General features: G+C 44.2%; 1 protein-coding gene across 4 annotated transcripts in view; it reads left to right on the forward strand.

The window, feature by feature from the left end:
* The window catches only part of sh3kbp1 (SH3-domain kinase binding protein 1), a 117,974-nt gene that overhangs the window by 82,936 nt on the left and 22,554 nt on the right, over positions 1 to 12,484 (forward strand). For all 4 annotated transcript variants that reach the window (XM_037534142.1, XM_017719249.2, XM_017719250.2 and 1 more), the window contains one exon: positions 1,370 to 1,563. In XM_037534142.1, coding sequence (XP_037390039.1) covers positions 1,370 to 1,563 — 194 coding nt within the window. The remainder of the gene's footprint in view (positions 1 to 1,369; positions 1,564 to 12,484) is intronic.

The raw sequence follows: 12,484 nt of genomic DNA on the forward strand, positions 1-12,484 counted from the left end.
TTTAGTTAGTTTTTTTAACGCGCCCCTCAAATGAACAAAAACCGTGTTTCATGATCACACATCTGTGCTGAAAGCCAAAAATCTGAGATGGTCTTGTATTATTTTATTTAAAAAATGTAATATTTTATAAAAATCATTTTTTCAGATCTCTGAAGAGACGCCGTCTGTTTATAGTTTATAGCCCAGATTTGTAGAAAAATGTGTCGATGTTCAGTAGGAAAAAAAAACGTTTAAAATTACATCACCCATCTATTTGACTGGAAAGAAGACAGTCACAGATCTTATACGACACCTTCCTTTTGAATGTAGCTTATGAAATATGAAAGTTATGAAGAATACAACGTGGTGCATTTTGGAACCACTGGTTAAGGTTAAGGATGCACTTCTCTATTTATAGGGCCTAGAGTTATTAAACATAAGCCAGCCAGCTCACAATACAAAATCATCACAGTACATGTGTCACAAGTCAGTGCCTCACCATATTGCAGTTGGATCATGATTACAGATGTGTAGTAAACGTGACGCCCTGTTTATGTGTATATTAGTAGTCCAACAAAGTGGCACGTAAGCTTCATCTGATAAGAAGAATAACGGTCCTCATCGGCTCGTGCTAGTTTTCCATGCATAGAGAGCACAGATTCTTTCTGATGAATGTTTTTGTGTTTAGTCTATCCAGGAGTTTCTTTCATCAGCTCAACTCACTGGCCTAGTCGGGCCTTAGCCAGGTCTCAGTGGGTGGACCAATCAGAGCAACTGTTTCAGTATGACATCACAGCTCCCAGGAGACAGAACAGAGGCTCAGAGACAATGCAGAGCGCTGGCTCTCATCTAGAGTGGAAACAGATGTGTGTGTGTGTGTGTGTGTGTCTGTGTGTGTGTGTGTGTCTGTCTGTGTGTGTGTGTGTGTGTGTGTGTGTGTGTGTGTGTGTGTGTGTGTGTGCGTGTTTGTGCCTTCAGCTGCAGTTTTAACCCACTTCCTAATGAGTCAGCTCTGAAACTGTGTAGAGCTTGGACGCCTAGCCCTAAAACAGGAAAACACACACACACAGTCTTGTTTTTGTGAATTTTTGAGGTGTTACATAGTCTTTCATTCTTTTCCTGGAGACTCAACCAAACCTTAACCAGAACTTCTACTTCCCTGATCCTAACCTTAACCCTAACCTTAACCTTAGCCTCACCTTAAAATGAAGGGATTTAGCCCACAAGAAAGAAAGGTCCCCACAATGTGCGTGTATAAACAGGTTTTGGTCCCCACAATGTGGAATAAACCTGGTCCACACACACACATAATGTTCTTTATTTTCTGTTTTCAGTTATTGCTCTTTATTTTACTTCCTGTGATATATCAAGTCTCTTTGCGTGTGTGTAGGTGTTAAGGACAGCACAGGCTCCGAGAGTGATGGGGGAGACAGCAGCAGCGCCCGTTCGGATGCAGGTAGTGTGGCCTCCAGCTCAGAGATCCAGCCGAAGAAAGTGCGCGGCTTTGGCTTTGGAGACATTTTCAAAGACCAGCCAATCAAGCTCCGCCCACGATCGATGGAGCTGGACAACGAGCTGGACAAGGTCAGACATATACATACACACTGTACTGTACAAAGTCCCACAATACAGTTCCAATCAGCGTCGGAACTGGAACAAAACCTTGTATCTGCAAAATGGGAATCTTACAGGAGTTTTCTTAAAGGAAAACACTTTTTGGAGCTTTTCTGTTGACCTGTTCATCATAAAATTTTAGCACCTTGTAAGGGGCAGCTGGCCTTTTCAAATTGTGTACAGAAGCACAAAACAACAGAAATGGAGATACAATGTTTTGCTCTGACAACAGAGATGTACACTGTATGTACAGAAGCATCCAGACACCCTCTTCTGATTAGTTAGTTAAGCTACTTTAAGGTGTAATATTGTTGACCTGGGCATTGAGCTCCACTGTAATCTCCAGAAGAAAAGGTTTGCCACTAGAATGGGATGCCTGGAGAAGCTGCATGTAAGACTAAGGTCACCATGTCCAATGCCAAGCGTCAGCTAGTAGGGTATAAAGCTTCTAGCATTGGGCTGTGGAACAGTGGAACTACCTTCTCTGGAATGACGGAGCTCCTTCCAGGGCCTTTGGGAGAAATTTGAGTGATCCAGAACTGATCATCTACCATCAGTCCCTGACCTGAGTAATGCTCTTATGACTGAATGTAATCAGATTCTCACAGCAATGTTCCAGTATTTAGTGTAAGGCCTTCCCAGAGGAGTAGACTTACTGCACCAGCGGGGGACAAACTCTCTTGGTTTTCAGGAGGAACATTGAACTTACTGTATGTTTGTCTTTCAGTGAGTCAGTGTTGGGTCATTTACAGACAGTCCATTACTTACTGTGATCTTGAGTAATAGAATGTGTCATTCTCAACGGAGTGGTCACCACCTTCTCCTAACTACTCTCAACACAGTGTGAGGCATGGTCTCTCTCTCTCTCTCTCTCTCTCTCTCTCTCGCTCATACTCTCTCTCTCTGTCTCTCTCTCGCTCGATCTCTGTCTCTCTGTCTCTCTTGCTCGCTATCTCTCTCTCTCGCTCATGCTCTTTCTCTCTCTGTCTCTCTCTCTCTCTCTCTCTCTCTCTCTCTCTCTCTCGCGCTCACGCTCTCTCTCTCTTGCTCTCTCTCTCGCTCACGCTCTCTCTCTCGCTCAATCTCTGTCTCTCTTGCGCTCTCTCTCTCTCGCTCGATCTCTCTCTCTCTGTCTCTCTCTCGCTCATGCTCTCTCTCGCTCGATCTCTCTTTCTCTGTCTCTCGCTCGCTCTCGCTCACGCTCTCTCTCTTGGTCACGCTCTCGCTCACGCTCTTTCTCTCGCTCTGTCTCTCTCGCTCTCGCTCTCTCTCTGTCTCGCTCTCTTTCTCTCGCTCACGCTCTCTCTCTCTCGCTCCCTCTCTCTCTCTCTGTCTCTCTTTCCCTCTCTCTCTCTGTCTCTCTCGCTCTCTCGCTCTGTCTCTCTCTGTCTCGCTCTCTCTCTGTCTCGCTCTCTTTCTCTCGCTCACGCTCTCTCTCTCTCGCTCCCTCTCTCTCTCTCTGTCTCTCTTTCCCTCTCTCTCTCTGTCTCTCTCGCTCTCTCGCTCTGTCTCTCTCTGTCTCGCTCTCTCTCTGTCTCGCTCTCTTTCTCTCGCTCACGCTCTCTCTCTCCCTCTCTCTCTCTCTGTCTCTCTTTCTCTCTCTCTCTGTCTCTCTCTCCCTCTCTCTTTCTCTCGCTCTCACTTTCTCTCTCTCTCTCTCGCTTACTCTATCTCTATCTCTCGAACTCTCACTTTCTTTTTTGCGCTTTCACTCTTTCTTTCTCTCTTACTCTCTCTCTCGCTCTCTTACTCTCTCTCTCTATCTCTCTCTCTCTCGCTCTCTCTTGCTCGCTTGCTCTATCTCTATCGCTCTCTCTGTCGCTCTCTCTCGCTCTCTCTCTGTCTCTCTCTATCTTGCTCGCTTGCTCTATCTCTATCGCTCTCTCTGTCGCTCTCTCTCGCTCTCTCTCTGTCTCTCTCTATCTTGCTCGCTTGCTCTATCTCTATCGCTCTCTCTGTCTCTCTCTCTCGCTCTCTCTCTGTCTCTCTCTCTCTCTCTTGCTCGCTTGCTCTATCTCTATCGCTCTCTCTGTCGCGCTCTCACTCTCGCGCGCGAGCGCGCTCTGTTTGAGCAGGTCCTTCTCTCAGGGAGGCTGAGATTTGCAAGTGAAATGCATCGAGGCTCTCAGGCTATTTAGATACGCCTTCAGTATGACATTGACCTCCAGAGCCACAGTGGAGTTCATGCAGCAGATAATGATTCATAGTGTGAACTCAGGATGAGTTAAAGTTACAGACCTTTAGGAAATAATTAAATCTGTTATGAAATCACAAATTCAGTTCCAATCCAAGGTTAGGGATGCCACATCAATTATAAGCAAGTAATATTCAGATTGTTTTGACAATTAATTAGTTGGACTAAGTGGACTAAGTAAAAGAAACCATGCATAGCGTTTCTGTTTACACATTACTGATACACAGACAGTAAAAACAATACATCAAGCGCCATTTTTGCACCTGTACTGTCTAGTAAGGTTGTAATGACTTCAGTACATTATCAGCTTTTTATGTTATTATATTATTTTTTATTAGAAATGTTTAAACATTGTAAAAGAATGTATAACTCTGTTACTGATACTCTACTCAGTCTCTTCTGTCTTTCATTTGGAAACCATAAAACGTAGACAAAGCCCCCATCCCCCCCCCCCCCCCCCCCCCCCCACACACAGTGGACCATTATTTATTTAAAAAATACCAAAACTGCAAAATGGGCATTAAATTCATATTCAAAAATATTCTGAATAAAAATAGTTTAAGATAGATTTTTTTTAAAACTGCCTTATTGCTTAAACTAGACATCAGACATCTTTTCTTTTGGTGTAACCGCTGGCCCATGGATTGTTACTGGAGGAAGGGGGTGAGAGCACACATCATGTTGCAGTGCATGATGGGGACTGTAGTGCAGCTCAGGGTGAAACAGGCTAAAAGGAACAGATGATTAAAAACATGTGTTTGACACGTGGGGTTTAAGCGTCCCTGGTGATCCTTGGTGCCCTGACACAGCCATCCATGGCCGGAAGTCAAAGAGAGCGTAATTGGCCTCACTCTCTCTGGGTGGGTAGTACCTCTACAGATTATCTCTAGATCTAGGCGTGCACACATTTCATATGTGATATTTTTATGTGTGCAGGTGATTATTAAACATTTTGTCCACCTGCGTTCAGCTGTCTGATTTGTGTCTATACACAGATCAGGCATAACATTATGACCTCCTCCTTGTTTCTCCGCTCGTTGTCCATCTTATCAGCTCCACTTACTGTATAGCTGCACTTTGTAGTTCTACAGTTACAGACTGTAGATCATCTGTTTCTCTGATACTTTGTTACCCTGTTTTTCAGTGGTCAGGACCCCCACAGGGCAGGTATTATGTTGGTGGTGGGTCATTCTCAGCACTGCAGTGACACTAATGTGGTGGTGGTGGTGTGTTAGTGTGTGTTGTGTAGGTAGGAGTGGATCAGACATAGCAGTGCTGCTGGAGTTTCACTGCTGGACTGAGAATAGTCCACCAACCAACAGGGTCCTGTGACCACTGATGAAGGGCTAGAGGATGACCAACACAAACTGTGCAGCAACAAATGAGCTGTCGTTTCTGATTTTACGTCTGCAAGATGGACCAAAAATGATTTCTGATTCACGTTGAGTGAAGATTCTCTTGTTTTGCCCAGCCCCCCCCAAATTCTAGGGATCAGGGATCAAACTCACGATCTCCGGACCACTAGACATATTTGAAGTGTGCTTTCTTCACATTTTGATATTTCTGTAGAGTCGTAAATGGAGACTACTTGTCAGTGTTTGTACTGTTTGTAGTTGCTGTATTTTAGGACATTTTGAGGCATTTCAGTACTTCAGTTGGTCTCAGACTGCTGAGTCATGGTTTTCTGTGCATATGTGAAGATGTCAGACAATCTCGGACCCCCCAAAACAAACTGCTCCATGGTTTGCTTTACGGCTAAAGAAACTCAAGGCATGCTGTTACATCCACAGCTGCAGTCTTACAGCACTTAGCAGGTAAAAACAAACTTCTTGAGAATGACCAGCTGTGGGTTTGTGATGTCATGAAGAGATCGCAGCTCAGGCATATTAAAGCAATAAGCCAGGAGGAGTTGAGTGATTTTACTGCAGTTGAAGGATGATACTAGGATGATACTACACCTACATTTATGGCATTTGGCAGACACTCGTATCCAGAGCGACTTACAGTTTGATCATTTTGCACAGGTAGGCGAAGGTGGTGTTAGGAGTCCTGCCCAAGGAGTCTTATTGGTATAGTGTAGAGTGCTTACCCAGGAGGGGATTAAACCACAGTCTACAACATAGAAGGCAGTTACTCACTACACTACACCTCCTGTCCATGTTGAAATCATTTCTATGCAGTCGATTTATTGTTTTTATAAAACCGTCAAAAGCTACAAAATATACAGAATAGTAAAATACAATATAATGAAGTGCAATGTTAAAAAAAATGAAAAATTATTTCAACAATTTCTGGCGCTCTTGGATTGTTTCACTAAGGCTTTGAAGGTTATATGATGGACTTGAACAATATTACACTCTTAAAAATGTTTTTTCAAGGGTTCTTTAGTAAAGAATGTGGTTCTATATGGAACCGTGAACACTCGATGAACCCTTTCCATGATTAAAGGGTATTATGAAAGGGTTCTTTAGCTTGATGGAGAATGTTCTACAGGCGGGTCTATATAGAACCTTTGAAAGTGGCTCCATGTAGCACCAAAAACATGTATAGAACCATCCACAGCACATTCTCCACTGGTCTGGAGAACAATTTAACGATGCAAAGAGCCTTTTAATCATGCAAGTGGTTCTTTGTGTGTTCATGGTTCTATACAGAACCATTTTCTGTACTAAAGACCCCTTGAAAAACCATCATTTTTAAGAGTGTAGACAGTTCGAGAGTGTAACTTAAAAGCTTCTCAAGATACATTCAACAGGCATGAGCTCATCTAAGTGGCTGAAAGAGGATCTGAAACTAGAAATTATAGACTTTTACAAACCAAGACTGTAAAAAAATATCTAATCACTTCCTGCTTACAGTTTCCCCTCTGAAATATCATTAAAAATGGAAGGTCAACCCAATAAGACCAAGAAAATCTCTGCTCGGTGAATGGTCAGGTATGCAAAGCTAAGTCCCCACATTTCAAAGCCTTACAGGGAGATTTGGCTGGTAAGGAAATAGTGATGCGCCAGTCCACTGTGCAGTGTTGTTGGACTTTGAAGAGTCATTAGAAGGTAAGAAGTCTGCAAACCAAATTCTACTTAAGGCGATAGCCTGATAAAACTAAATCTGAGCTCTGGCCACAATCACCAATGATATGCTTGGAGAAAAAAAGCAGCAGCATTTGATGAAAAGAACACCTTGTCGACTGTTAAGCATGCAGTGGATGTTATCATGCTTTGGAGTCACGTGGCAGCCAGTGCCACAGGATAAGTTGTGAGGATAGAAGGAAGAAAGGATTCTACTAAATGTCAGCAAGTTCTGGGAGCTAATGCCCCACAGTGAAGAAACTGAAGCTGAAAAGCTGCTAGCTTGTACAAAATGATCCAAACCGAAAATCCAGCTTATACTAATTCTGGAGACGTATGTTTGAGGTGTTGAAATGGCTTTCACCAGCCCTAGATTTGAATATTATGAAATTCTGTAGGCAGATATAAAGCATTATGTGCATATAAGATGACCTATGGATGTTTCTGGTCTAAAACTGCAAAGGAAAGTGAAAAAACTGTAAGAACAGAACGGCTGGGGGCTCCCGAGTGGCGCGGCCGTCTAAGCGTCGGCCCTGTCATCAGCAAGGTGATGCTATAGCCATGCATGGCTGGGAGTCCAAGAGAGCACAATTAGCCTCACTCTCTGGGTGGGTTGGATGGCCCACCATCACTCAGCACGATGCTAGTCAACGCAGGCGTCTGTTAGCTGACGTAACAGATCTGGCAGTTGGCGCTTTCCTCCGAGCGCGTTCGGCTGTCCAGTGACATTGCGTCAGTGGCAGTTTGAAAAGATGCGTTGGCTGGTTTCACATCTCAGAAGAAGCCAGTGCTAGCCTTCACACCTCTTAGTGTTGACAGCATCAAGTGATAGAGGGAGTCCTTACTAGCCGGTGGAATTGAAATGACTTAGCTGGCTGTAAGATGTTTGGAGGCCGATATTTTAGCCAAAGGCTCTTTGTCCAAGCCTATGCATACACACACTTTCCCCAGTATGTTCTAATACGGCATGTCATTTAAGAAAACATACTAAATGTGTAATTTGACCAATTTTTTGAAACCTTTGCATAAAACTGTATGTAGACCCCTGCTGTCTGTGTGTTTGTGTCTGTGTGGGTGTATGTCTGTTTCCTGTGGTTGAGACTGTGTGTAGGTGGCATACAGAGCTGGGGACCGTAGGCCACTCAGGAAGAACATTTTAGGCTGCAGGCTGTTTCTGGCAGGGGTGGGGGGTCTCTGTCCCGTCCTCATCCTCCATATTGTTCGAGTTTGGAGGAAAAAGGAAGCCGTCGTTACTTTTCCTCTTCTGTCTGCGCTGAGCTCACAGGATGTCGTGTTGTCGTGCTGTGTGAAACGTAAATAGTGCCGACGCATTTAAACTCCTATAGTGGCAATGAGGGGTTTAATCGCTTTTCCTAATCTTAAAGCGATACTTCAGCATTTTTTACCCTAATCTCTGTCTGCTGTGTGTGTCGCGTGTAGTCGATTACCGCGAAAAACACCGAGGCATTTCCCTGTTCTTAGAAACGAACAGAAGACCTGTTGACTCAAGTCACTTATAATAGAAGCCAGTGGGCAGCTGCTTTAGCTCAGTGTTTCAAGTCAGCAGGTTTTCTGTTGTTTTTTGTAAGTATAAGGAAGTGCATCAAATGGAAGATGAACTGACTGTAGAAGATGCTGTAGTGTTCCTGTAACGACAGATTGATGTAAAGATGTGTAGATATACTGTAAACAATGAAGTTGATATTTTCAAGGGCTCATATTCTACAGTTGTCTTGTATTGAATCACCCCCTCCCACAAACCCCCCCCTCCGAGATCCACTTATGACGTTTGTGTGGTTTTATTGCCCAAAACAGTCATGATTAATTTCCCAACTTCCACATTTGGTTTTCTTACAGCAGCTTTAAGACTAATATGTATGTAAATGAGCTCTGTGCTGATTGGCTGATTCGAAAATCAGTCTGTGCTGAGACGCTCTTCATAACTTCAGCGCGAATGAGCGGGGCTACACTGCTGTAGGCTGAATAGATTGATATGTGTGTGTTGGTTTTTTGTGTCATCACAATACAGCTTAGTTCTTATATACGAATTGCGGAGTGGACTTTGAGTTATGCACAGAAAATGTGGTTTTCCAAATGTAGAAATATTTTTAATACCCCCCCAAGTCCATTTTCAGCAGGCATCTCATGGCATCTTATCTTTCTAAAGCCTATTGGAAAAGCGTGTGAAGTAGCTCCTCATGGAGGTGCTTGAAAGAATATCAACTGTGTGTGAAGATGCATCAAGGCAAAAAGGCTTTTTGGGTTCTGTAGATTTTCTTGTGTCATTTGTGTCAATTTTAATGTTAATCGTTGTTGTTCTAAACTTGATCCCCTGAGCCGACAGTATGTGACTAAAGTGCCCATGAGCAAGACACCTAACCCCCAACTGCTCCCCAGGCGCCGTGGATAGGGCTGCCCACCGCTCTGGCCAAGTGTGCTCACTGCCCTCTAGTGTGTGTGTTCACTGGTGTGTATGTTGTAGGACTAATAAGGGTCGATTAATCTTATCTATGACCATATAGGAACCCTTTTGTGGTGCTATATTGAACTACTTTTAAAGGTTATTTAATCCATTTAATTCCATCATGTATAGCTGCATTTTGTAGTTCTACAGTTACAGACTGTAGTCCATCTGTTTCTCTGATACTTTATCCCCCTTTCACCCTGTGCTTCAATGGTTAGGCCCCCCACAGGACCACAACAGAGCAAGTATTATCTGGGTGGTGGATCATTCTCAGCACTGCAGTAACACTGACGTGGTGGTGGTGTCTTACTGTGTGCAGTGCTGGTATGAGTGGATCAGACACAGCAGTGCTGCTGGAGTTTTTAAACACTGTGTCCACTCACTGTCCACTCTATTAGACACTCCTACCTTGTCAGTCCACCTTGTAGATGTAAAGTCATAGACGACAGCTCATCTGCTGCTGCCCAGTTTGTGTTGGTCATCCTCTAGTTCCTCATCAGTGGTCACTGAACGCTGTTGGCTCAACGTTTTTGGTTGGTGGGCTATTCGCAGTCCAGCAGGGACTCTGAGGTGTTTAAAAACTCCAGCAGCACTGCTGGGTCTGATAATGATCATGCTGAGAATGATCCACCACTCAATATCTGCTCTGTGATAGTCCTGTTGGGGTCCTAAATAAAGAAGCAGTCAAAAAATTCAAAAATATGTACACACGGGGGGCTCCCGAGTGGCATAACTGTCTAAGTGTTGGCCCTCTCATCAGGAGATCGCGAGTTCCATCCCTGGTGATGCTACAGCCATCCGTAGCCCAAGAGAGAACATTTGGCCTCGCTCTCTCTGGGTCTCGGAGGAATACTGGGTAGTATCATGTGATTGGGGGAGTCCTAAGTAGTGGGTGGAATTGGAGATGACTAAACTGGGGAGAAGATCAGTTTAGAAAAAAAAAAAAAATCTAAAGGAATCTCTGTCTGGTGTGTCTGTAACATGTGGTCAGTTACCACAAGCAATAACTCCTGTGAATTACAAAACAGAGGACATGACGACTCAGTTTTTTTTTAATGGAAACTATAGTCCAGGATTGGCTTAAATCCCTGTAATCTGGTATTATTGGGAAGCATTTTACACTCTTACCTAAAGAATTAGAATAGAATTAACAACCATTTGTCACGGTGTTTGCACTCTGTGAAATTAGACCTCTGCGTTTAATCCATCCGTGCAGTGAAACACCCACATACATGCACACTATTGAACACACACACTAGGGGGCAGTGAGCACACTTACCCGGAGCAGTGGGCAGCCCTATCCACGGCGCCTGGGCAGCAATTGGGGGTTAGGTGTCTTGCTCAAGGGCACTTCAGTCATGGACCGTCAGCCAAGGGGATCGAACCGGCGACCTTCCAGTCACAGGGCTGGTTCCCTAACCTCCAGCCCACGACTGGTATTGGAAAAGGTTCTATGATTACAGCCATGACTATACTCAAGTTTCTTTGTAGACCACTATACCACGTTTTTTCTGTCATACACTGTTAGAAATAAAGGTTCTGTGCAGGTACATTTTTGTTCATCAAGGTACAAACCATTTAAATGTTCCCTCAAAGGTACAGCAGTGGTTCTAAGGTCCGATTGTAAACCTTAAATAAGTTTTTTCCCAGTGAAAAGTTGGTATTTGTACCTTTTCATAACCGAATGTTTTAAAACAGAACAGTAAAATAAAAGCCTGGAGGCGAGGCGGGGTGTGTGGAGTCAGTACAGCTTAGAAAATATCATTTCATTATGATGGAACCATGGATTATGGTTCAGTTATGTTACTGAGTTGTTCCGTTGAGGGTCCCACCCCAGTGGCAAGAGGGACACAGCCCTAGAGACAGTTTACTACCTTTACTTCTGAGATTTAGAGAAGAACCATTTACCCATGCAAGGAACCATTCATGCATACAAATGGTTCTATGAAGTGTCATGGTTCTATATTTAACCACTGCTTTTACTCAAGGACCCTTGAAGAAACATTTTTTTGGGTGTTTTCTGGAAGAAACCACTTTTATGAGTGGGTGTGTCTAAATTTTGGGCTGCTACTGTCTTTGCATGACTTCATATTTCCATCAAACGTACAGCGGCGAGCTGAATCTGGAGATCTAGCCCTGCGAATGTGACTTATTTGCGCATTAGCCTGGACTACCCACATACAAATTTGGCCACGTTTTTTGAAACAGCCTGCTTTCCATAACCCTGCCCCCAACACCCCCTGAAACCTCTCTACCCCTTAGTCTCTCTCTCTCTCTCTCTCTCTCTCTCTCTCTCTCTCTCTCTCTCTCTCTCTCTCTCTCTCGCTCTCTCGCTCTCTCTGCGCTGAAGCAGAAGTGTGTCGTGTGACTCGGGGGGAGTGAACTGCATCGAGACTGAAAGTTCCTGGGCTGTTCTTGCTATTACTCTCTCACACGCATGCACAAACGCAGAGGCTCACTCACCTGGAGCTTTTCACTGTACGCGACTTTTGATAACATGGACTGTCTTTGAAAGGACGAGCGCCAGGTAAAAAAAAAACTGCTTGTATGTTTTTCATTTTTCTGCTTTCATCACTCCTTCCCCCTCTCTCTCTCTCTCTCTCTCTCTCTAGTGCTTTCCCTTCTTCTTCTCTGTTTTTCAGTCTTGTTGCAAAGAGCAGAGTGGATTAAAACCACTTTGAGGCTAAATCTGAAGCCCAAAGCTGTTGCGAGGGCTTTTTAGTGTTGTAGCAGTTGTTGTGACAATGATGAAGATGTTTATGGGGGATGTAGTCTCGCATGTTCTGGAAGTGAGGGTCGCGGCAAGGGGGCCAGTAAGCAGCCTAGGCCCTCAGGGGCCAGTCCAAGATCCAGATGTTGCTCAGATGTTGCCTCCGATGTTCCAGTAACGTTGTTTTAACGCTCGTCCGCCACAGGAGACTTGTTAGCTGGTCTCCGCCATTGCCGGCCTAAATGAGAAAGAGAGAGAGAGAGAGAGGAAGAGGGTGGAGGAGAGGGAAGAGTTGAAGGAGGGACGTTTTTTTTTTTTTTTTCCTGTGTGAACAGAGCAGCGAGTGTGAGAGCGTGTGTATGTGTGTGTATTGGAGCTGCTTTGAGCACACACAGTGTTAAAGAGCTTGTTTTATGTGAACTTGGAAGGGATCCCCGGGTTCATGTTTGTGGAAG

This window comes from Pygocentrus nattereri, chromosome 24 (genome assembly GCF_015220715.1).
Source record: "Pygocentrus nattereri isolate fPygNat1 chromosome 24, fPygNat1.pri, whole genome shotgun sequence".
NCBI lineage: Eukaryota > Metazoa > Chordata > Actinopteri > Characiformes > Serrasalmidae > Pygocentrus > Pygocentrus nattereri.